Source organism: Schistocerca serialis, chromosome 7 (assembly GCF_023864345.2).
Source record: "Schistocerca serialis cubense isolate TAMUIC-IGC-003099 chromosome 7, iqSchSeri2.2, whole genome shotgun sequence".
NCBI lineage: Eukaryota > Metazoa > Arthropoda > Insecta > Orthoptera > Acrididae > Schistocerca > Schistocerca serialis.
In genome coordinates this window covers 537,424,651-537,451,539 of record NC_064644.1, presented here as the reverse complement: position 1 = coordinate 537,451,539, position 26,889 = coordinate 537,424,651, and the positions used below count along the sequence as shown (strand labels likewise).

Sequence of the window (26,889 nt, the reverse complement as noted above, 5' to 3'; positions counted from 1 at the left end):
AATCAAGGGAAACCTCCCCAAAACATTGGTTAGAACTGCAGATTGGAAGTATTTTAATTTATTTCTGTGGCAATATTATCAAATGCCGAAAACAAAAATGAAAAATTAATTTGTGCGTGTGTGTGTGTGTGTGTGTGTGTGTGTGTGTGAGTGTGTGTGTGTGTGTGTGTGTGTGTGTGTGTGTGTGTGTGTGTGTGTATGTGTGTGGTGATGATTAGTATTTCATTTAGTATTGCCACACATAAGTAGAAATACTTTCACTATATGACTATAGAAGCGAGCAACTGACGACAGAAACTGCACTCAAAGCTACCATTTACACTCCTGGAAATGGAAAAAAGAACACATTGACACCGGTGTGTCAGACCCACCATACTTGCTCCGGACACTGCGAGAGGGCTGTACAAGCAATGATCACACGCACGGCACAGCGGACACACCAGGAACCGCGGTGTTAGCCGTCGAATGGCGCTAGCTGCGCAGCATTTGTGCACCGCCGCCGTCAGTGTCAGCCAGTTTGCCGTGGCATACGGAGCTCCATCGCAGTCTTTAACACTGTTAGCATGCCGCGACAGCGTGGACGTGAACCGTATGTGCAGTTGACGGACATTGAGCGAGGGCGTATAGTGGGCATGCGGGAGGCCGGGTGGACGTACCGCCGAATTGCTCAACACGTGGAGCGTGAGGTCTCCACAGTACATCGATGTTGTCGCCAGTGGTCGGCGGAAGGTGCACGTGCCCGTCGACCTGGGATAGGACCGCAGCGACGCACGGATGCACGCCAACACCGTAGGATCCTACGCAGTGCCGTAGGGGACCGCACCGCCACTTCGCAGCAAATTAGGGACACTGTTGCTTCTGGGGTATCGGCGAGGACCATTCGCAACCGTCTCCATGAAGCTGGGCTACGGTCCCGCACACCGTTAGGCCGTCTTCCGCTCACGCCCCAACATCGTGCAGCCCGCCTCCAGTGGTGTCGCGACAGGCGTGAATGGAGGGACGAATGGAGACGTGTCGTCTTCAGCGATGAGAGTCGCTTCTGCCTTGGTGCCAATGATGGTCGTATGCGTGTTTGGCGCCGTGCAGGTGAGCGCCACAATCAGGACTGCATACGACCGAGGCACACAGGGCCAACACCCGGCATCATGGTGTGGGGAGCGATCTCCTACGCTGGCCGTACACCACTGGTGATCGTCGAGGAGACACTGAATAGTGCACGGTACATCCAAACCGTCATCGAAACCATCGTTCTACCATTCCTAGACCGGCAAGGGAACTTGCTGTTCCAACAGGACAATGCACGTCCGCATGTATCCCGTGCCACCCAACATGCTCTAGAAGGTGTAAGTCAACTACCCTGGCCAGCAAGATCTCCGGATCTGTCCCCCATTGAGCATGTTTGGGACTGTATGAAGCGTCGTCTCACGCGGTCTGCACGTCCAGCACGAACGCTGGTCCAACTGAGGCGCCAGGTGGAAATGGCATGGCAAGCCGTTCCACAGGACTACATCCAGCATCTCTACGATCGTCTCCATGGGAGTATAGCAGCCTGCATTGCTGCGAAAGGTAGATATACACTGTACTAGTGCCGACATTGTGCATGCTCTGTTGCCTGTGTCTATGTGCCTGTGGTTCTGTCAGTGTGATCATGTGATGTATCTGACCCCAGGAATGTGTCAATAAAGTTTCCCCTTCCTGGGACAATGAATTCACGGTGTTCTTATTTCAATTTCCAGGAGTGTACATGATAGTATTATTGTTAAAAATATGAGTTTATTGCGGTCGAATTAAAATGTAATTAATGTGCAAAATTGTCTGCTTTCTTCAATAAGGTCGTAATACAATTACGTCAACATTGTCAAACCAAAGCGTAGTTCATATTTAGCTTAATTATGTGATACCCGTTTCTTTGAATTTAATCCCATTTCGAGGAATTATCGTTTTCAAGTTATTATGAACGAGGAAGTTGGAATGATTCTGGACAAGAGCAACATCGATTACAGCTCACCTGTCTTCTGCAGAAAACAAACCTGTTCACGTAATTGACGCAAATTCGTCTGCGTTCACTGTAGAACGTAGCGCTGCAAAAACATTAAACACCAACGTGAGTGTATTGCTTTTGTGCCAAGTACACGATTCGGAAATACGGCGGTGTGGCAGCTGGGTTTGCGGAACAACACAATTAGCTGAACGCCGTATGGACTCGGTAATTAACGAAAATATTTCGATAATAACTCTCGATAATTAACGTCCCTGAGGCTAAATATTACATCGAAGCGAGACACTACGCTGATATAAATTGGTAATTTAGGTGACGGTCGCCAATATTTCCCATTTAACTGCTGCAGATTGCGGCTCTACATGAATACCGATGCAGCGCTAGTCCTAGGAATAACACCTGCGAGATGTGGTGGAATGCGTAGTGGAAATGAACACAGAATTTCGTGTAGGTAATTCTGTTTCGCTTACTATAGTACTTGGCCTGGGTGAAATAAGGAAAAGGAATTAAAGCTCTGAGAGACAAAATAAAAACCTTGAAATTCGATCATGGCATTCAGATTCCGCCAGATACGTAAAAGGTCCCACAAAAGCTCTTGTACGGAATGAGTAGTGGCTAGAAAAAAGGAGAGTATGAGATAGAGATCGACAAAAGTAAAGGAGATTAACGGATTTTAGTCGAAGTAATTGAGGCGGTGCTAACAGAATTACATTAGGAAATGGGACTATACGTGGGGGAGTTGGAAAATAAGTTTCCCCTGTCGACTGTGCTCAGTGTTGTGTGCGAAAGGAAAAAAAAAAGAGAATGAGACATTAAAGATAACACATATCTTTATTTTTCTACATAATTTCCAACTACATTGAGACATTTGTCATACCGCTTTATAAGCTTCAAAAAGTCTTACATGAAAAAATCAGGGCGCTGCATACGGAAGAAGCGTTGAACGGCTTGTTTGACGTCAGCACTGCTGCCAAAGCGCCTTCCGCCGAGAGTCTTCTTCAAAGCAGGAAACAGATGGAAGTCACTTATTGCGAGATCCGGACTGTAAGGCGGATGGTCTAGCCGCTCCCAACCAGGAGCTGCAACATGGTTTTGCGTTGCCGTCGCCGTGTGTGGTCTCGCATTGTCATCCAACAGCAGAACGCCAGTTCTGAGAAGGCCAGGCCGCTTTTTCCAAATCACCTCTTACAATTTCGACAGTGTGGCACAGAACCGCGCAGCACTGATGGTTGCATCCTCCAGAAAGTCCAGCAGCAAAACTCCTCTGGCGTCCCAAAAAACGGTGAGTAGCACTTTACCTGCAGACGGAGTGCTTTTGAATTTCTTTCGGACAGGTGATGACGGATGTTTCCATTCCATGAATGGGCCTTCGATTCCGGCGTGTAATGGTGGATCCACGTTTCATCCCCCGTCACAATACGAAACAGAAGATCATTGCCAGATTCATGGTAACGCACGAGCTGTTCCAGGCTGAACGCCATGCGTTGTTCCATGTGTGTCGGAGACAGTTGGCGGGGCACCCATCGTGCTGACACCTTCCTGTATCGAAGAATGTCATGGATGACATTGCGAGGTCGCTCATGTCCAGTTCCAAGTTCTGCCGCTACTACATCGATGGTGATACGCCGGTTCGCTTTAATTATGTCATCCACCTCCCTGACATTCGCATCTGCAGTGGCCGTGCGCGTCCGTCCAGGTCTTGGTATGTCCTGCACTTGCTGACGTCCATCACTGCATTGCTGGCACCATCTCCGCACCATTTGCCTCGACATTACACTTGACCCATACACCTCAACAAAGCGGTTATGAATTTCTGTGCCTGATGCTCCACGTGCCAAATTCATAGCGGATAACAGCTCTCACTTTCGCCTTTGACCACGACTCCAAAACGCACATTCTCTCCATAGCTCCGGGAAAAGACTGAGAGGCTGGCCTCCGCTTTGCGCAGGCACTGCGACGGCGTCCTCTGCTTGATCGCGGTCGACCTCTACCCAATGATGTATCGCTGTCTTCCATGTGCGCGTTCACCAGCAGTGTTGTCTTTCGCCCATATCACACAACTCTGCCCACAGTCGACAGGGGAATGTTATTAACAACTCCACTTCGTAAAAGGAGTAGATAAGTTTTGTTATTTTGGCAGCAATATAGCTATGATCTTCGAAGTGGGAAGAATATACGTCGAGGTCACAAAACCCATGGGATACCGCCTAATATCGTGCTGGACCTCCTTTTGGGCGGCATAGTGCAGCAACTCGACGTGGCATGGACTCAACAAGTCGTCTGAAGTCCCATGCAGAAATAATGAGCCCTGCCATCCATAATTGAGAAAGTGCTGCCGGTGCCGGATTTTTGTGCACGAAACCATCTCTCAGTTATGTCCCATACATTTTCGATGGAATTCATATCGAGCTATAGGGGTAGCCAAACTATTCGCTCGAATTGTCCACAGTGTTCTCCAGTCACAAACAACTGCAGCCAGGTGACATGTTTGGGAACATGAAGTCCATGAGTGCTTGGAGACGATCCCCAAACAGACAAGCATAACCATTTCCAGATCTTGATCGGTTTAGTTTGACCACAGGACCCCTCCAGTTCCATGTAAACACAGCCGACACGATTATCGAGCCACCACCAACTTGCACAATGCTTTGGTGACAGCCTGAGTCCACGGTTTCGTGGGGTCTGTGCCACTCTCGATTCCTACCAACAGCTCTTACCAACTGAAGTCGCGAATCATCTGTCGAGGCCACAGTTTCCCAGTCGTCTAGGATCCAACCGTGGTCTAGGGGTAGCGTCTTTGATTCATAATCAAAACGTCTTCGATCCCGGCCACTGCCTAATTTTTGATAAATAATCAGCATTGGCGGCCGAAGACTTCCGGCATAAGAAGTCAGCCTCATTCTGCCAACGACCTTGTCAATGAGGGCGGAGGAGCGGATAGAGGTTCAGGGCACTCTCTTGTCCTGGGGGTGGGAAATTGCCCCTAAAGGCGGAAGAATCAGCAATGATCAATGACATGAGGATGCAGAAGGCAATGGAAACCACTGCATTAAAGACACGTAACGTGTATCTACAGGACATGTGGCCTGTAACTGAAGAAGTGTCATGATGATCTCTCCATTGGCAAAAGATTCCGGAATAGTCCCCCATTCGGATCTCCGGGAGGGGACTGCCAAGGGGGAGGTTACCATGAGAAAAAGATTGAATATTCAACGAAAGGATAACGTTCTACGAGTCGGGGCGTGGAATGTCAGAAGCTTGAACGTGGTAGGGAAACTAGAAAATCTGAAAAAGGAAATGCAAAGGCTCAATCTAGATATAGTAGGGGTCAGTGAAGTGAAGTGGAAGGAAGACAAGGATTTCTGGTCAGATGAGTATCGGGTAATATCAACAGCAGCAGAAAATGGTATAACAGGTGTAGGATTCGTTATGAATAGGAAGGTAGGGCAGAGGGTGTGTTACTGTGAACAGTTCAGTGACCGGGTTGTTCTAATCAGAATCGACAGCAGACCAACACCGACAACAATAGTTCAGGTATACATGCCGACGTCGCAAGCTGAAGATGAACAGATAGAGAAAGTGTATGAGGATATTGAAAGGGTAATGCAGTATGTAAAGGGGGACGAAAATCTAATAGTCATGGGCGACTGGAATGAAGTTGTAGGGGAAGGAGTAGAAGAAATGGTTACCGGAGAATATGGGCTTGGGACAAGGAATGAAAGAGGAGAAAGACTAATTGAGTTCTGTAACAAGTTTCAGCTAGTAATAGCGAATACCCTGTTCAAGAATCACAAGAGGAGGAGGTATACTTGGAAAAGGCCGGGAGATACGGGAAGATTTTAATTAGATTACATCATGGTCAGACACAGATTCCGAAATCAGATACTGGATTGTAAGGCGTACCCAGGAGCAGATATAGACTCAGATCACAATATAGTAGTGATGAAGAGTAGGCTGAAGTTCAAGACATTAGTCAGGAAGAATCAATACGCAAAGAAGTGGGATACGGAAGTACTAAGGAATGACGAGATACGTTTGAAGTTCTCTAACGCTATAGATACAGCAATAAGGAATAGCGCAGTGGGCAGCACAGTTGAAGAGGAATGGACATCACTAAAAAGGGCCATCACAGAAGTTGGGAAGGAAAACATAGGTACAAAGAAGGTAGCTGCGACGAAACCATGGGTAACAGAAGAAATACTTCAGTTGATTGATGAAAGGAGGAAGTACAAACATGTTCCGGGAAAATCAGGAATACAGAAATACAAGTCGCTGAGGAATGAAATAAATAGGAAGTGCAGAGAAGCTAAGACGAAATGGCTGCAGGAAAAATGTGAAGACATCGAGAAAGATATGATTATCGGAAAGACAGACTCAGCATACAGGAAAGTCAAAACAACCTTTGGTGACGTTAAAAGCAACGGTGGTAACATTAAGAGTGCAAAGGGAATTCCACTGTTAAATGCAGAGGAGAGAGCAGATAAGTGTAAAGAATACATTGAAAGCCTCTATGAGGGTGAAGAGTTGTCTGATGTGATAGAAGAAGAGACAGGAGTCGATTTAGAAGAGATAGGGGATCCAGTATTAGAATCGGAATTTAAAAGAGCTTTGGAGGACTTACGGTCAAATAAGGCAGAAGGGATAGATAACATTCCATCAGAATTTCTAAAATCATTGGGGGAGGTGGCAACAAAACGACTTTTCACGTTGGTATGTAGAATATATGAGTCTGGCGACATACCATCTGACTTTCGGAAAAACATTATCCACACAATTCCGAAGACGGCAAGAGCTGACAAGTGCGAGAATTATCGCACAATCAGCTTAACAGCTCATGCTGCTTACAAGAATAATATACAGAAGAATGGAAAAGAAAATTCAGAATGCGCTAGGTGACGATCAGTTTGGCTTTAGGAAAAGTAAAGGGACGAGAGAGGCAATTCTGACGTTACGGCTAATAATGGAAGCAAGGCTAAAGAAAAATCAGGACACTTTCATAGGATTTGTCGACCTGGAAAAAGCGTTCTACAATATAAAATGGTGCAAGCTGTTCGAGATTCTGAAAAAAGTAGGGGTAAGCTATAGGGAGATAAAGGTCATATACAATATGTACAACAACCAAGAGGGAATAATAAGAGTGGACGATCAAGAACGAAGTGCTCGTATTAAGAAGGGTGTAAGACAAGGCTGTAGCCTTTCGCCCCTGCCGGCCGCGGTGGTCTAGCGGTTCTAGGCACTCAGTCTGGAACCGCGCGACTGCTACGGTCGCAGGTTCGAATCCTGCCTCGGGCATGGATGTATGTGATGTCCTTAGGTTAGTTAGGTTTAACTAGTTCTAAGTTCTAGGGGACTGATGACCACAGATGTTAAGTCCCATAGTGCTCAGAGCCATTTGAACCTTTCGCCCCTACTCTTCAATCTGTACATCGAGGAAGCAAAGATGGAAATGAAAGAAAGGTTCAGGAGCGGAATTGAAATACAAGGTGAAAGGATATCAATGATACGATTCGCGGATGACATTGCTGTCCTGAGTGAAAGTGAAGAAGAATTAAATGATCTGCTGAACGGAATGAACAGTCTAATGAGTACACAGTATGGTTTGAGAGTAAATCGGAGAAAGACGAAGGTAATGAGAAGTAGTAGAAATGAGAACAGCGAGAAACTTAACATCAGGATTGATGGTCACGAAGTCAATGAAGTTAAGGAATTCTGCTACCTAGGCAGTAAAATAACCAATGACGGACGGAGCAAGGAGGACATCAAAAGCAGACTCGCTATGGCAAAAAAGGCATTTCTGGCCAAGAGAAATCTACTAATATCAAATACCGGCCTTAATTTGAGGAAGAAATTTCTGAGGATGTACGTCTGGAGCACAGCATTGTACGGTAGTGAAACATGGACTGTGGGAAACCGGAACAGAAGAGAATCGAAGCATTTGAGATGTGGTGCTATAGACGAATGTTGAAAATTAGGTGGACTGATAAGGTAAGGAATGAGGAGGTTCTACGCAGAATCGGAGAGGAAAATAATATGTGGAAAACACTGATAAGGAGAAGGGACAGGATGATAGGACATCTGCTAAGTCATGAGGGAATGACTTCCATGGTACTAGAGAGAGCTGTAGAGGGCAAAAACTGTAGAGGAAGACAGAGATTGGAATACGTCAAGTAAATAATTGAGGACGTAGGTTGCAAGTGCTACTCTGAGATGAAGAGGTTAGCACAGGAAAGGAATTTGTGGCGAGCCGCATCAAACCAGTCAGTAGACTGATGACCAAAAAAAAAAAAAAGGATCCAACCTATTTAGTCACGAGCCAAGGAGAGGCCCTGCATGCGATGTCGTTCTGTTAGCAAAGTCACTCGCGTCGGACGTCTGCTGCCACAGCCCATTAACTCCAAATTTCGCCGCACTGTCGTAACGAATACGTTCTTCGCGCATCCCACATTGATTTCTGACGTTATTTCAGGCAATGTTACTCGTGTGATAGCACTGACAATTCAACGTAAACTCCACTGCTCTAGCTCGTTAAGTGAAGGCCGTGGGCCGTTGCGTTGTACGTGGTGAGAGGTAATGCCTGAAATTTGACATTTTTGGCACACTCTTGACACTGTGGATCTCGAAATACTGAATTCGCTAACGATTTCCGAAATGAAATGTTCCACGAGTCTAGCTCCAATTACAATTCGGCATTCGAAGACTGTTAATTCCCGTCCTGAGGCCATAATCTCGTCGGAAACCCTTGCAGATGAATCACATTAGTAGAAACAGTGGTTCCGCCAATGCAGTGCCCTTTTATATCCTGTGCACGCGATGCTAACGCCATCTGCATATGTGCACATCCCTGTCTCGTGACCTTTGTCACCTTAGCCTAAAGCAATACATTTCTGAGGAAGAGGAGATATTACTTTTAATACAAATTTAGGTGTTGGAAAGTCTTTTCTAAAGACATTTGTCCAGGGCTGAGCCCTATACGAAAATGAAACGTGTGTGATAAGCAGTTCAGACAAGAAGACAGCAAGAAGCTTCTATAGTGTCGTGCTTTATACGAATGTTGGAGATTATATAGATAAATTAAATAACTAACGAGGAGATAATAAATTGTAGGGGGAAACAGACATTTATTGCACAAATTGTCAAGGAAAGCGATCGATTGGTAAGACACATGATGGGCAGTACAGAAATAGTAACTTTTGCAATTTAGGGAAGTGTATGAGGTAAAAACTCTAGAGTGAATCCTAGGCACGTATACTGTAAGAAGCTTCAAGGGGATGAAGAGGCATGTACAGTGCAGACTAGCCTACAGAGCTATATTTTTTAGCGTGGGCAATGAGACCAGAAAAAGTCGATTTCGGGAAAAGATTAGTGACGTGGGAATTTTTTGTATTAGTGGTGGGAGGGAGTGCCATGAGCAGCACACTTAATATCCTGACAGGTTGAATGAGACCCTGTGGTGTATGGGGGGGGGGGGAGGGACTATAAAGCATACTTCTTAGTTTTTGTCTTGAATAACAAGGAAAACGAGACTTCGAGAGGAAATGTTTCCCAGAACAAAATTAAACTACATTAAATTTCCTATAAAAAATTTTCTATTATTTTTTTCTCTTGAACTAAGAGTTCTTGTGTTCCACAGGCTGGAATAATCGCTAATTATTAAAAGTATTTGACATAACAGTCTTCTGAATATCGTACCACGTCATAGTGTAAAAAATACTGTACTGGAGGAAGCAACTTTCTGTCATGGCATTCTTCTAGGTCTACTGAAGGATTATTCTCAATTAATTTACCTTTTCTCTGTCATCCAGTGTTTAGTCTATATTTTTTAACATATTCCTTACCTTGGCCTGAAATCTGTTTGTTGGGTCTGATTTCAATTTTTTAATACACTCCTGGAAATTGAAATAAGAACACCGTGAATTCATTGTCCCAGGAAGGGGAAACTTTATTGACACATTCCTGGGGTCAGATACATCACATGATCACACTGACAGAACCACAGGCACATAGACACAGGCAACAGAGCATGCACAATGGCGGCACTAGTACAGTTATATCCACCTTTCGCAGCAATGCAGGCTGCTATTCTCCCATGGAGACGATCGTAGAGATGCTGGATGTAGTCCTGTGGAACGGCTTGCCATGCCATTTCCACCTGGCGCCTCAGTTGGACCAGCGTTCGTGCTGGACGTGCAGACCGCGTGAGACGACGCTTCATCCAGTCCCAAACATGCTCAATGGGGGACAGATCCGGAAATCTTGCTGGCCAGGGTAGTTGAGTTACACCTTCTAGAGGACGTTGGGTGGCACGGGATACATGCGGACGTGCATTGTCCTGTTGGAACAGCAAGTTCCCTTGCCGGTCTAGGAATGGTAGAACGATGGGTTCGATGACGGTTTGGATGTACCGTGCACTATTCAGTGTCCCCTCGACGATCACCAGTGGTGTACGGCCAGTGTAGGAGATCGCTCCCCACACCATGATGCCGGGTGTTGGCCCTGTATGCCTCGGTCGTATGCAGTCCTGATTGTGGCGCTCACCTGCACGGCGCCAAACACGCATACGGCCATCATTGGCACCAAGGCAGAAGCGACTCTCATCGCTGAAGACGACACGTCTCCATTCGTCCCTCCATTCACGCCTTTCGCGACACCACTGGAGGCGGGCTGCACGATGTTGGGGCGTGTGCGGAAGACGGCCTAACGGTGTGCGGGACCGTAGCCCAGCTTCATGGAGACGGTTGCGAATGGTCCTCGCCAATACCCCAGGAGCAACAGTGTCCCTAATTTGCTGGGAAGTGGCGGTGCGGTCCCCTACGGCACTGCGTAGGATCCTACGGTCTTGGCGTGCATCCGTGCGTCGCTGCGGTCCGGTCCCTGGTCGACGGGCACGTGCACCTTCCGCCGACCACTGGCGACAACATCGATGTACTGTGGAGACCTCACGCCCCACGTGTTGAGCAATTCGGCGGTACGTCCACCCGGCCTCCCGCATGCCCACTATACGCCCTCCCTCAAAGTCCGTCAACTGCACATACGGTTCACGTCCACGCTGTTGCGGCATGCTACCAGTGTTAAAGACTGCGATGGAGCTCCGTATGCCACGGCAAACTGGCTGACACTGATGGCGGCGGTGCACAAATGCTGCGCAGCTAGCGCCATTCGACAGCCAACACCGCGGTTCCTGGTGTGTCCGCTGTGCCGTGCGTGTGATCATTGCTTGTACAGCCCTCTCGCAGTGTCCGGAGCAAGTATGGTGGGTCTGACACACCGGTGTCAATGTGTTCTTTTTTCCATTTCCAGGAGTGTATTATTTTGTGAATGAACTCCTGTGTTTAGTCAATGTAACTTATAAAATGTAAATTAAAAAACAAAAACAGTCCTAGAACGCAGTACATAAACACCCACAAACAACAGTACAACAAAACACTACACGAACAGGCACAAACAGTGACAGAAGACTGCAGGAGAGACGCTCAGTTGCTCGGTACGGGCTTTTGTTAAAGTTTCGAGAACATACCTACACCGAAGAGTCAAGCAGTATATTGCTCCCTCCTACGTATATCTCGTGAAGAGACCATGAGGATAAAATCAGAGAGATTAGAGCCCACACAGAAGCATACCGACAATCCTTCTTTCCACGAGCAATACGAGACTGGAATAGAAGGGAGAACCGATAGAGGTACTCAGGGTACCCTCCGCCACACACCGTCAGGTGGCTTGCGGAGTATGGATGTAGATGCAGATGTAGAACAATAACGACGCAAAGAATACAGGAAATCAAAAAACAATATTCAAGATGGTTCGCAATGACATACAAGCACAAACTCACACATAAAATAACAAACATTTTCAAAATACAAGGGATAAACATAGCATTCAAAGCAGACAATTCAGTCCAAAGGCACATTCCAAAAATAACAAAAAACCACAGATATCTACCAAAAAGCAGGAATATACCAACTACAGTGCAACACGTGTGATGGAAAGTATATAGGACAAACCAGCAGAACGTTTGACAGCCGGTACAAAGAACATATCAGTGCATGGAAATATGGAACGAGCCACTCAACTATTGCAGAACTTTTGAGAGAAAACAACCACAAACCTACTTCAAGAGAAAAGAATATGAAAATAATTAGAATAAATAATGAAAGATATCTCCTAACTTTACAGGAAAATTATCATATATACAAAACAAAGGCTGAAAAGAAAAACTACTAAATGACCAAGTAAATATGACCAACAACTCAGTGTTTACTCTGATTGATCATATAATAGCCAGAAATCCCAACAAATTATTACGCATCTGATTCCTCTCATAATTATTATTAAAAAATATCTCTCCTTCTCTAGTACACACACACACACACACACACACACACACACACACACACATTCACAAAACAGTTGGTAACACGTAGAGAAACAAATGAATCTCTGTATTAAAAATATGACAGCTACAGTGATGTGTAATGAAAACAGTGAACTGAAAGTGAAGTGTAAGATGTGCACCTGGTTGCAAGATGAAAAAAAGCAAGCAGTTTGCTTGGATGCAGTGAATTAAAAGTTACCTGTAAGTACCTTCACATTTCTTAAAAAACGTTAAGGATTTGTTTTTAAATCTATAACCTAGATGTGAAAGCATGACCTATTTGTAAAAAGGACAAATCATGTAATATCTCAGGATACCCACTGAAGCTGCCTTGTAAAAAAGGCGAAACGCGTGTGGGTGAACAACTTAAAATACAAATTTTATGTGTAGCATACAAAAGGCATTTTCTTTGAAAAAACTGCAACTTATTTTAATAATTTCCAGGTCAGACAGGATATTTAGCTACTGCTGTACGAAAATTTGCTACTACACGAATTCCTCACCCTGACTTTATTTCTTTTTTATTGGACTATTTAGACTGATGACCGAAGCAATGTCATTACTTGACAGGACTAAAACGATATTTGACTAGCCTAAATTTTCTGATATTAAAGCTGTGCGACAGTCCGTGACTGGTGCCAGGACCCTTGCATATTGTGGGCAACACTATTACTTGCTGAGTTATCCAGACACGTCCCACGACCAACCACGTAGATTATGTCTCTCCTGCTTCACTAACTTCACAGAAGCTATCGCACTTATCTTGCTCTTCTAGCAATAATGGATGATAGCTTTTTGGATGTTAACGGCTGGACATTAACGGTAGAGGCAGGTATTGGCAAACTAGTAGTTTGAGTTTTGCCGGAAGCTGCAAGCGGATGGCTCATCAGGAAATAGCTTTGTTGGCGAACGGAATGGGCCGAGAGTCGAGTAGATGTTCAGTATGCAGGCTTAATGCTTCACTGTGGTTTGTTACAACAAGCAACGCAACTGGGAATATCTGCTGTGTGACTGTGTATTTTTCCATCTTAGTCTCTGAGGTCCGTAGGAGAGTATAGTCCCTTTCATCGAGTATAGTCAAGCCTCGATATATTGAACCTCTAGGGAAGGCAAGATTCATTCGATGCATCGGAGATTCAATGTAACGATGTTTCCGAAATAAAATGGTTTACAACCCACGATTTTTACATTGCTGTACTGTGGTTTTTTTCACGTTTGTGTGCGATATAGGCCTACCTTTAGTTCTGGTAATATAAAATACACTGAAGAGCTAAAAAAACTGGTACACTGGCCTAATATCGTGTAGCGTACCCGCGAGGACGCCGAAGTGCCGCAATACGACTTGAATGGACTCGGCTGAAGTAGTACTGGAGGGAACTGACACCACGAATCCTGCATGTCTGTCCGTAAATCCATAAGAGTACGAGGTGGTGGAGATCTCTTCTGAACAGCACGTTGCAAGGCACCCCCAGATACGGAAAATAATGTTTATGTCTGGAGCGTTTGGTGGCCAGCGGAAGTGTTTAAACTCAGAAAAGTCTTCCTGAAGCCACTCTGTAGCAATTCCGGACGTGTGGGGTGTTGCATTGTCCTTATGCAATCACCCAAATCCGTCGGAATGCACAATGAACATGAGTGGATGCAGGTGATCAGACAGGATGCTTACGTACGTGTCAACTGTCAAGAGTCGTATCCAGACGTATCAGGGGTCCCATATCACCCCAACTGCACGCGCTCCACACCATCAAAGAGCCTCCACCAGCATGAATAGTCCCTTCCTGACATGCAGGGTCCATTGATTCATGAGGTTGACTCCATATCCGTACACGTCCATGAGTTCGATACAATTTGAAACGAACTCGTGTGAGCAGGCAACAAGTTTCCAGTCATCAAGAGTGCAATGTCGGTGTTGACAGACCCAAGTCAGGCGTAAAGCTTTGTATCGTGCAAGCATCGAGTGTACACGAGTGGGCCTTCAGCTCCGAAAGCCCATATCGATGATTTTTTATTGAATGGTTCGCACGCTGACACTTGTTAATAGCCCAGCATTGAAATCAGCAGAAATTTGGATAAACGTTGCACTTCTGCCACGCTGAACGGTTCTCTTCAGTCGTCATTGGTCCCTTGCAGGATCTTTTTCCGGTCGCAGCGATGTCGGAGGCTTGATGTTTTATCGGATTCCTGATATTCTCGGTAGACTAGTGTAATGGTTGTAAGCGAAAATCCCCACTTCATCGCTACCTCGAAGATGCTGTGGCCCGTAGCTCATGCCCCGACTACAACACCACGTTCAAACTCCCTTAAATATTGATAACGTACCACTGTAGCAGCAGTAACCTATGTAACAACTGCCCCAGACACTTATTGCCTTATATAGGCATAGCCGACCGCAGCGCCGTATTCTGCCTGTTCAAATATCTCTGTATTTGAATACGCATCGGTGCACCAGTTTCTTTGGCGCTCCAGTGTTAAATTCATGGGAGATTTTTATGCTTATCGTCTCATTTCTTCTGAAATAGACAACAGTTAATTAGTTGAAAATAAAATACTTCTATAGCAAAAATTAAATCCAGCAAAAGTGCACGTAATACATACATAAAAATTTTCAGAAATCATTGGGTATAAATGTAATTCGTAATTTTGGGTGGCTTCAAATTTTTCATCAGCTGTGCGTCATCCCCTACCTCCTCACACTTATCCGCGTTCGCTCTGACTGTGTCGACAGCCGCTTTGGCCTGCCTGGCCTTCTCTGGCGGTGCTTCCTCGACCTCCCCCTACCCATCTTCCCCTCTCTCTTCGTCATAGTTGCTGCCTTCCTTTACGTTCGCTGCCTTCACAGGGTCAACAATATCGGCTTCTGCTAGTCAGTCTGCTACTCCGACATCGATGACCACATCCAAGAAACTTCTAAACGCACGTTAGCGGTGTTAAAGTGAGTCACCACTTTCGTTCATTCAGACTCGAGGGTACTGGTAGGCGGTGTCTCCTGTAAGCATTAAATAAATAAAAACTACCGCCAGAATTACCACTAACCAGAGTCAGAATCAGACTAAGATTTTACATGCTTATCTATTAAACCCGTAAACGCAGCAGCTGCTCATTTTAACCTGTTGTCGGAAATCGACATGCTCGAAAGCAATTGACTAGTTTGCTCCTTGACTCCTTGACGTTTCTCCACGTTTTACCCAGAATACTCTTACAGCTTACACTCGATCAAATAAATAAAAACACTGCCTCAAATAAAATCGCACCCGCACAGAGTGCGAGGGAACTGTAACGCTACACACAACTCGATGACGCATCTCATCGACGCAGGGAGGGGTTGGGCTGGGATTCCCCCATTTGAGCACACTTCGATATACATAGAGGTAACTTCGATATAGAGCTTTTATCCACTGAACTTCGATATGTAGAGAAAAAAATGTGCCCTTCTCGAACCTTCCAAAAGCTTCGATATTAACGACGAGTTTTCTTCGAATTATGCAAAGGTTTTGGGCTTACAGAGGGAAGGGAGGAAAAACGAAATTCGATTTAGACAAGCCGTTGATATATTGAGGTTCGATATATCGAGATTTGACTGTACTTGTAGTCTTTTCTCTTGTGACACAATTTATTTAGAGTAATTGGACGCTTATTTAATTTTGTAAGATTTTTTGTTAGAGGTGAATCGATAGATGGCAGGATGATGTTATCTTTTTTTTATTCTAAATTCTGCCACTTCTCTAATATGTAAATGTCGTGTGACTACGGTTTCCCGTCGAGTAGACCGTTCGCCGGGTGCAAGTCTTTCAATTTGACGCCACTTCGGCGACTTGCGCGTAGGATGGGTATTTGCCTTACGGCTGAGGGAAAAAACTCCCGGTCGGATAAACCTCAGCAGTAATTGTCTGCCTGTTGTTCTGGCTTATGTATCTTATTATTACCTTAGTAGCCTTGATACTGTAACATTCTGATCTTGAAGAATTTTGTCCACGCAAATAATTTTTGTCCCATTCTGCGAAAGCTTAAATCTTGGAAAATATTGCCGATCTAGAGAACTTCGTCTCCTTCTGCAGAAACTGATTAGAAGTTCCTTCTGCAGAAACTGATTACAGTACTATCGCTCATCCAGTAGTTTTTTTTTCTGTATCAGGCTACTATACCATCCCAAATCCTTGCAGGTGATTTTTTGTCTGTTGACAATCTCACTGACTTTTCGTTTTCCAGAGGACTGTTTTGGTGTGAGTCCGATACTACTTCGGGAATTATGTAAGGAGGCAATGCCCGCCGGCCGTTGTGGCCGAGCGGTTCTAGGCGCTTCAGTCTGGAATCGCGCTGCAGCTACGGTCGCAGGTTCGAATCCTGCCTCAGGCATGGATGTGTGTGATGTCCTTAGGTTGGTGAGGTTTAAGTAGCTCTAAATCTAGGGGACTGATGACCTCAGATGTTAAGTCCTATAGCGCTCAGAGCCAGGCAATGCATACTTGAATTTCTTCAAGTTAAACATTGCAGGATTGTGCTGCAGGAGTTATTTTGTAAGTCCGTTGTGACGCAGTCTTTTGCGTCCGAGTCGTGATTTGTTCGTGTATTCTAATTGGCAAGTTTCTGGTGTTAGGTGTTTCGTAAAAGGAATTTGTTGGCGAGTCATCGCATAGATCTCCAGCAATTCTGCAAGGAGATGAAGTGTTACGCTAATATTTATAAAGTGCTGTGAATACTTGTTGGGGTTCACAACAGTGTAACTGTGGCGAGAAAAATTTCCATAGTCCTAATACGAGGAACGTACACTAATATGACAACATATTAAATACGGCCTAAATACAAGCTTATTGCAGTTGTCATATCTCGTACTATGTAGTCAGTTCAGTGGTAAATGGGTCCAGTTTTATTTCCTCATTAACTTAGTACCATTATTCCTTGAATCATGTTTCACTAAAATTGTTACATTGTGTTATAATCCAAGCTTTTCGGAGCAGTTTAGACGCAACATTCTGCTTGTAGACCTAGCTGAATTAGTCGACACTGAAAGGAAATGTTAGTAAGGTGGTGAGTGAATACTTAGGTAAACACGCAGTCATTGGCACAAATTAAAAGTATATCACGACAAGTCAGTGCTTGGTTTGAATTTTCTTTTGTTGGCTATTTGTCTTTTAATTAGTGTGGCTTTTTTAGCTTTATTAGAGCGAAAGATTACATAGTCCATACACACACTCCACAACATAAACACTCAAATACTTATATACATGCACATGTATGTACATAATTTCTAACTATTTTTTTGACAATGTGTAATACAGCCCCAGAAACATGAAAACTAGTGAACTGCACTAGCTTCGCACATGTAGCAGTATGTAACTACGCGCACACCACTTGCCTTGGACAGCTTTAAAAAGTCATGAACAAAAACATTCTTCGGAATTAGTCTGTATTTGTCCATGAAAACCTTGTCAACGTCACTATGTTAGTTGCTGAGACTGATCTTCATACACAGGCAGAAAAACGCGACGAGGGACTTTATTTCAGCTAGTTTGCACGAAATAGCTATAAATTATAAACACAAATCATCCGCGTGACCATTCTGAGTACACATATCATTTACTGCCTGGAAATCATGGCTGTGGGGCTAAGAACTACCTACGTACTAAAGGGGTGGGGATGGGGGTGAGAAAACAGTGTAGCCAACGATGCGGGAAAACTCAACTTTTAGTCATCCAGCATTTGAGAATGTGAAAACTTAGTGACTTGTTACAAACTTTACACATCATTTCAAGCCTTTACTATACTTTTTCTCGCTGCCAACCCCCACAAACTGACGGGAGGAAATATTTTTCTTTGCGTGCCATTCTTTCGTACTTGACTTAGTAGAGCAAGATGTTTTAATTTTCTACTTCTTTGCTGCTAACCGTATTCGCCATACAATTTCTGTCATTGTACGAGGCGAAGTTCAGGAGAAATGACGTCAAAAACACTTCAGTGCGTGAGCAACTGCTGCAACATACACGTCTTTTTAACTTATTACTTCTTAGTACTAACACTATTCGCAACACATTTCATGGATGGTAGCCACATGTACAACTGGATGTATGTGAAAGATTATATGACTGCACAGCGCAAAGTTCAGGAGATATGACATAATAAACATTGAGCTGCGTGAAAATGAAACTGCAGAGGGAAATTGGCTAGAGATACAGGTGTAACACGTGGACAAATACATTTGAAATGTGTTAAATATGTGTGAAATATATTTGTCATGTGCTTACGTGGGCAAATCCATGGGTAAAACGCTCATCCTAAACCTCTGGAATGACTTCAACCAAATTTGTCATATTGATAGCTATATGGAGAGAAATGCTGTGTGGGTGAGAATCAGCAGCATCTTATTGTGATGATTGTGATAACGTGGAGAGCGAAGGGGGAACGAGGAGATGGACAGACAGTGAGGGGAAGGAGGTGATAGATGCAGACAGGGGAGGAGGAGATTTGCAGAGAGAGGGGAAGGGAGAAGGGGAAATGAAATGGACAGAGAGAGAGGAGAAGAGAAGGAGATAAACAGATAAATGAAGGGAGAGGAGATGGGCAAAGAGGAGGGAGGAGATGAACAAAGAGAAGAGGAAGAGGAGGTGGAGTTAGAGGGGGGACGCGAACAAAAGCGGAAGGAGCAGATGGGAAGGAATTTGGGAGAAAATGGATTGAGACATGAAGAGTGGGAGATGGACAGAGAAGAGGTGAAGCAGGAGATGGTGTAACGGCTAGATAGAAAATGTACTCGGGCGACATTGGGTATTCCGCTAGTTCCGCTAGTTGAATGAAATATACAGTACTGGCCATTAAAATTGCTACACCAAGAAGAAATGCAGATGATAAATGGGTGTTCATTGGACTAATATATTACACCAGAACTGACATATGATGACATTTTCACGCAATTTGGGTGCACAGATCCTGAGAAATCAGTCCCCAGAACTACCACCTCTCGCCGTAATAACGGCCTTGGTACGCCTGGGCACTGAGTCAAACAGAGCTTGGATGGCGTGTACAGGTACAGCTGCCCATGCAGCTTCAACACGATACCGCAGTTCATCAAGAGTAGTGACTGGCGTATTGTGACGAGCCAGTTGCTCGGCCACCATTGACTAGACGTTTTCATTTGGTGAGAGATCTGGAGAATGTGCTGGACTGGGCAGCAGTCGAACATTTTCTGTATGACCTGCAACATGCGGTCGTGCATTATCCTGCTGAAATGTAGGGTTTCGCAGGGATCGAATGAAGGGCAGAGCCACGGTTGTAACACATCTGAAATATAACGTCCACTGTTCAAAGTGCCATCAATGCGAACAAGAGGTGACCGAGACGTGTAACCAATGGCACCCCGTACTATCACGCCGGGTGATACGCCAGTATGGCTTCCAATGTGCGTTCACCGCGACGTCGCCAGACACGGATGCGACCATCGTGATGCTGTAAACAGAACTGGAGTCATCCGAAAAAATGGAGTTTTGCCATTCGTGCACCCAGGTTCGTCGTTGAGTACACCATCGCAGGCGCTCCAGTCTGTGATGCAGCGCCAAGGGTAAGCGCAGCCATGGTCTCCGAGCTGATAGTCCATGCTGCTGCAATATCGTCGAACTGTTCGTGCAGATGGTTATTGTCTTGGAAACGTCCCCATCTGTTGACCCAGGAATCGAGACGTGGCTGCACGATCCGTTACAGCCATGCGGATAAGATGCTAGTGATACGAGGCCGCTGGGATCCAGCACGGCGTTCCGTATTACGCTCCAGAATACACCGATTCCATATTCTGCTAAAAGTCATAGCATCTCGACCAACGGAAGCAGCAATGTCGCGATACGATAAACCGCAATAGCGATAGGCTACAATCCGACCTTTATCAAAGTTGGAAATGTGATGGTAAGCATTTCTCCTCCTTACACGAGGCATCACAACAACGTCACTAGGCAACGCCGGTCAACTGCCGTTTGTGTATGAGAAATCGGTTGGAAACTTTCGCCACCGGCGACAAACTTGTGTGAATGCTCTGAAAATCTAATCATTTGCATGTCACAGCATCTTCATCCTGTCGGTTAAATTTCGCGTCTGTAGCACGTCATCTTCGTGTTGTAGCAATTTAATGGCCAGTAGTGTATATCCAGGTGACTCAGCTAGTTCCGTTAACATATGTAAAATGTCGTCTTCGTTGAGAAAGGACTCACAATTAGGAGCGGTTATTTATTCTAACTAATATGATTTGGTCTCAGCTTGTTTTATAGTTCAAATGGTTCAAATGGCTCTAAGCACTATGGGACTTAACACCTGAGGTCATCAGTGCCCTAGACTTAGAACTACTGAAACCTAACTAACCTAGGGACATCACACACATCCATGACCGAGGCAGGATTCGAACCGGTGACCATAGCAGCAGCGCGGTTCGAGACTGAGCCGCCAGCTGTTTTATAGTTTTTAGCGTCCCCTCTGTCGTATCTTGCCACCCTATCGGAATGGCACCAGTTGAGAGCACGACGAAAGACGATATCTCAGTGAAACGTTGTCGTTGCAGGAGGACCAGGACTGGGGCTTCGTGGCGATGGTGCTGGACCGGCTGTTCCTGTGGATCTTCACCATCGCCTCCATCGTGGGCACCTTCGCCATCCTGTGTGAGGCTCCAGCTCTCTACGACGACACGAAGCCCATCGACATGGAGCTCTCGTCGGTGGCCCAGCAGCAGTTCCTGCCGGACATCGACTTCTAGTGGACGACCGGCGACCCCCGACCGTCTTAAGGTGCCGGCTCAATGAGACGGGTGTCTGTGACGAGCTGATACCGCCGAGATTTGGGAACCTAGATCGAATAATAAAAGCCGTCTGCTTTTGTGCTGAATCTATCTACATCAGCGAATCGTAGTAATGTTAGTGGACTCCGCTGCCAATTTACGCTGTCGTGTTTACCAGTATTTCAGTGAGTGAAGCGTCGAGTTGACTGACAGTCTGGAGCTTAATCCAGTTACCTCCAACGGAAACCAAAGATATTTCATTAATGCGAGATGCTGTGTCCCAAACCATTCCGTAATTCACAATATACGGAGAATCACACCACTGCTGTGTCGCAAGATAGAACAGTAACTTCAAAAATTGTTTACTGGTTGAATATGAAAACCATGCGGGTAAAAGGTCCTTAGACTTTCGACATCAGTGAAGTTTCCCTCCACTGGGAGTGTGTTAGATCTCTTCTGTATCTTATAACAGCTCAAAAGAATATTTTACAATAGCTACAGTTATAGACGTCGTAAATAGGTACCAGTTTTCAAACTGTAACCTCGCGCTAGACATACCCCTATTCAGATCTTGCTACTGAATTTTCATATCAGAAGTACATTGAGACATGCGTTTTTTATTGCAAGTATGGAGTGAATGAGCTTTATACCTGGGCTTCTGAATTAATGGACCCGTATGTGACACAGGATTGGTTAAAAGGTATTCGAATGGTACATAAATAATTTAATACTTTCGCATACATCATCGTCATCGCCCATGAAACAGCTGTTTATGGACTGAGACGGATAAAAGGTGTTATGCACATTCAAATCTTGCCTACCCGGATATCTACATGAAAATCCAGTGCGACCTTACGCACTGATCAGGAGGAAATATTCTAAAAAAAACTGTATTTTACATTTATGAACAACAAGTACTTCAATTTTTTAAAAGTAGTTAGTAATCTTGACGTTAAGAGTGTATTCTTCAAATATTCGCAGATATGAAGTATAAACGCACACACGAATACGCCACAAAACATCGAAAGATCCGGAAGCAGATGCAGGAGGGTAACTGTAACACATTACGATAATGTTAGTGTTCGTTAATGGATCTACATACACAGAGGCTGCGCTGTAACTAATGCGCTTAATGATGGTATTAAAAAGAGATATGTATTGAGACTGAAGGCATGTCGACTGCAGTATTTATCATTCGTCCAAATTACGCAAAGCTGATGCCTTACTTGGCAAATGTAATGTGAGATGAGCACGTAAGTTACTGAATGAATCTGATCACAACATTCCGCTATAGATCTACATTTTTCCCTTGTAAGGGCAGCTCGTCGCACACTTCCTGCCAAAACCACCGCAAAAATGCCTGAAAGCAGTGTAACATAAAATTTTAGTCAAGTATAAAACGTATATCATGCGGCTCTTTTGTTTTTCGATTGAAACGGATTTTCTTTTATTTGCATTTAACTTGCAACTGAGGAAAGCCTCATTCTCTTTCTTCACACTTTTCCACGAATAACAGAACTGAAACTTGTAGTAGATACAAAGTTCGTCATTGAAATATGGCGTAGTAGTACTACCGAACCGCACGTGTTGCAGGATATAACATTAGGTTCGTAAATGTGGCCCACGAATCACGAGGTATTGAATCATAATTCCAAAGTATTTAATCATGTTTAATATTTGTCAAAAATTATGGACAATTCACGTGGTAGAAAATAAAATCAGGAGTGTTGAAGATAATAGCTCAGTTAAACAATTTCACTAAACTAAGTAACTAAAGTTTGTAAAAAAAATCATTGTCCGGCGGAGTGATTAGATAAACTGACATTTTAAAATTCTTATGCCGTTCTATTGATGGGGTGTCGATTATATCAGCTTTTACAATGTCTGTGGTTTTTTGTTTCTGTAGTGTGATAAAATGAAAGAAAACGGTTGTTTCTCCTCTCTTTACATTTATTCATCACAGCTACATTTCATATTTAGGCGTTATCCATTTCAGTTAGACATAACAGTTAATGAGCTTGATGTCAAATCGATATCCCATCTCCCGAGGCGTAATTTAACAATAAACGCGTTACTAAAAGAAGATCAAATAAATAGATATACTGTTCATTATAGCGCTAGCGAAACAATTGGAGATGGGTGTATGCGTGTAGGGGAACGTAATTACCAAGTTTAAGTAGTACAATTCCTAGTCATCTGGACAACAATTAATTCACTACTTAATGATTTTTTATTGCTCTTTATCTAACTAAAGGTGAGTTGTGAATTAAATTTCAGGTATCTGAATTTTTTATTATTGTCACACTTCACGAAAATAGTATGACTTATAACTCATCCTGTTTGCTCAGTGAGTACGCCTGAGTTCTACACACATTCATTTTTCAGGGAAAAAGAAAAAAAAAAGGTTTTTCGTAGCGCCACAGATATAAAATGCTTTGGTGGTCCAAATTAAACAATTTCATTTGAAATACGATTATTTGTTGTTACATGAAAGTCTCTTTACCACTGTGGAGCTGCCATATACAGTAGAGTTGAAAGATGTAAAGTTTATTACTCACGCTTTATGGAAAGTTGTATTTTCTACTTTAGTTCCTGTTTGGTCTTTCTTGCCAGTAAACAATACTCCATATACGGTCTAAGTTGTACTCTTGTATAAAATAAGAGTTTTTTCAAGACTGATACAGCTCTGGTTTCCTCTACGAAACGTTTGTAGCCGGGGCTAGAATGTCTTACATGTTCCAGTTCATCAATTATTAACGAAAAATATAATTTTAACAGTATTTATGTATAATTATTCTGTTTGATGTTCTCGGCATTCTGATTACTGTACAACTGGTTTCTTTAGTAGGTATTCATGATTAACAAGCTAAAATATTGTCAACATGTTAGTAAATTTTTGCATTTTCCCATGGTGTCGTGCCAAAGAGACCGGTATGGAATGTCGATTTTTTCGACGTCATTTACATATAGGTGTGTGTGTGCACTATACTACATATTTTTGTAATGTACTGTGTAATATTCTTGGTGGATAAACTATTACATATGAGGAAACTTTCAGTGTTGTTCTCTGCTTTCTGTTGGCTGTACGCAATATGATTTTCCATAAATTTACTACATATCTGTAGAAGCAATCATAATGTACTTTGCTACTATAATGTTCTGTTCATTTATTTAGAGGTCAACTTATTACAAAATTTTCAGTAAGAAGGGTAAGTTACAGAAGAAATACAAAATCGAGAAACACAGCATCGAAAACAAAATCTGAAAACGCCAGCAGATCTGTGTAAGTTGTGGTAGTTCACAAAACTAGGAAAGAAATTCCTAGCAAGTGTTTTAACCCACTAAATGTAAGTACGATGACGTATACAATTGAAAGTTGCTCCGTTAGTGCAAGAAGAAATTTTCAGGCACATAATTACAAGTCACATTCGCTATACACAGGGGAGACAACTTACGCGCACGTTTACTCTGGAGGATAAAACAGAAAATGTAAACTCCAGTGAGGAGAGTGCACTAAACGATTGGGCTGCCGCAGAGTAATGGAAAGGACTCTGTAAAAGAGACCATAGGACTGCTGACCAAATGGCCGAGCAGGACTTCAGTTGCGTGAACTGACTCACATTCAGATCAGGGGGGACAGCCTATAAAAACAAAGGGAGGAAAGTACTGTTAGGGAAACATACATGTGTATTGGCTCAAGAGCATCAGTTCCCTAGTCGCAGTATAGTAAAACGATCGTGAAAATTTAAAAAAAAAGGTCGTATGTGAGTAAGGAGTAATTTGAATGTGACTTACAGGTGTATAACATGGCAATAGACACCACATCCACTATTGCATCCAACGCGTCTTAACATAGGTCTGATTATAGTATGTTCACGGATATCTTCTGGGTATTTTGGTGTAAGGGACCCCACAACCTCAAGTGGCTCGTTACATTTTTCGTCTGGTTCCTTGCTCCAATTAGCTCTTTATCTGTATTACACTGAAAATAGTGCACAGCATGGCTAATATCGACGGCATGCTCTGGGTATCTCTTACACAGGCTCTGACGGTACCTGCCTTTGACAACAGAAGTAGACGTTATACCATGGCTTCACAGTAAACGTGTCCCGTGAGCAGAATCTGAGCTCTTGCCTGCGAGCAGCGAGTACTTTACCTCCTCCGTATCACAGAGAATATGGTGGGGTGCCGTGTGGAAACTTGTGGAAACGAGGTGATCGATCCTTATAAAACGCTTAAATAACTCTGGACTGTTTTTATATTGGCTGTTCGCACTGTAGATCAGTTATTTGAAGTTGCAGACCAGCTTCTTTTCGTTTTCACATTCAGCTGTGCTACGACTCCCGACTTATTTCCCAACGTGACTGGCGCTGATCCGTTTAGACACATAAACTAACATATCTCATGACATGACAAAATTTTCAGCGTATTTCTGCAGCGCTGCTATGGATGTCACATGCATGAAACCTAGACATCCATAAAGCGCTAAAGAATATGTAAAAAATCTTTACAAAGGCTTAGCAAACTGGCTCAGGACGTTGTCTGACATAAATGGGCGGGACGCATAATTGTCGTGTTTGATAACACCACACACAAAACTGTTTTACCTGAAATGAACATAAATGTTCAACAGTAAACCACCATGTTTTCATTTATTACCTTACCGTCCACGAAAGAGCGCAAAGACTTTACTAAAAGCAGTGCAATTTTGTAGCTCATTCGTTCGAATTTTCTTTTCTTTTCATCAGAGAGCTTCTTTTACGTTTTACGAGGGACGTTTGAAAAGTCCGTGCACAGTCCGAGAGATGGCACCACTGGCGTGTATCGAGATCATGTTTAGTTAGTAGTATCTTTGGAAAGAACACACGCCACGTTTCAGCCATATTGGTCTATTTCTTTGTGTTTGGCATTCGTGTGAATCAAGGAAGTCGAGTGATTGTCAAAAAACGGAAGAAAAAGAGTTTCGTGTGGTGATTGAACATTACTTCATGAAAGGCAAAAACCGTCAGGAGACTAAAGAGAAGCTTGATAAACATTACGGTGACTCTGCACCTTCGATTAAAACAGGTTATAAGTGGTTTCAAAATTTTCGGAGTGGCGATATGGGCACAAGTGACCCTGAACGTTCTGGAGGCCCTGTGGAGGTTACGAGTCCAGAAACCATCGATAAATTCCATGATATGGTGACGGATGACAGAAGAGGTAAGGTGCTTGAGATTGCTAGTGCTGTGGGCATCTGGAATGAACGGGTTCATAATATTTTGTATAAACATTTGGACATGAGAAAGCTATCCGCAAGATGGGTTCCGCGATTGCTCACGCTTGACCAAAAACGGAATCGTGTGAAGTGTTGGAAGGATGGTTTTCAGCTGTTCAGGAAGAATCCGCAGGACTTTAAGCGTCGTTTCGTCACGGTGGATGATACATGGATACATAACTATATTCCTGAGACCAAAGAACAATCTAAGCAATGGGTTACCAAGGGCGAATCTGCACCTAAAAAGGAAGACCATTCCTTCGGCCGGAAAGGTTATGGCTACTGTCTTTTGGTGTTCGCAGTGGATAATGCTCATCGACTATCTGGAAAATGGTAAAGCTATTACAGGTGCATATTATTCATCGTTATTGGACCGTTTGGAAACAGAGCTGCAAGAAAAACTCCGGCGATTAGATCGCAAAAAAGTCCTTTTCCATCACGAAAATGCACCAGCACACACCTCAGCATTTGTGGTCGCTAAATTAATGGAAATAGGATTCCAACTCGTTTCACATCCC

At 43.8% G+C, this 26,889-nt stretch overlaps 1 protein-coding gene across 1 annotated transcript in view; it reads left to right on the top strand.

Annotated features, from left to right (window-relative positions):
• LOC126413220 (acetylcholine receptor subunit alpha-L1) overlaps positions 1–24,190 on the top strand; it is a 587,533-nt gene extending 563,343 nt beyond the window's left edge. Inside the window, exon 9 of the mRNA XM_050083117.1 lies at positions 20,902–24,190. Within this exon, the coding sequence (XP_049939074.1) occupies positions 20,902–21,093 (192 nt within the window). The 3' untranslated portion in view covers positions 21,094–24,190. The remainder of the gene's footprint in view (positions 1–20,901) is intronic.
• The last annotated feature ends 2,699 nt before the right edge of the window (positions 24,191–26,889 follow it).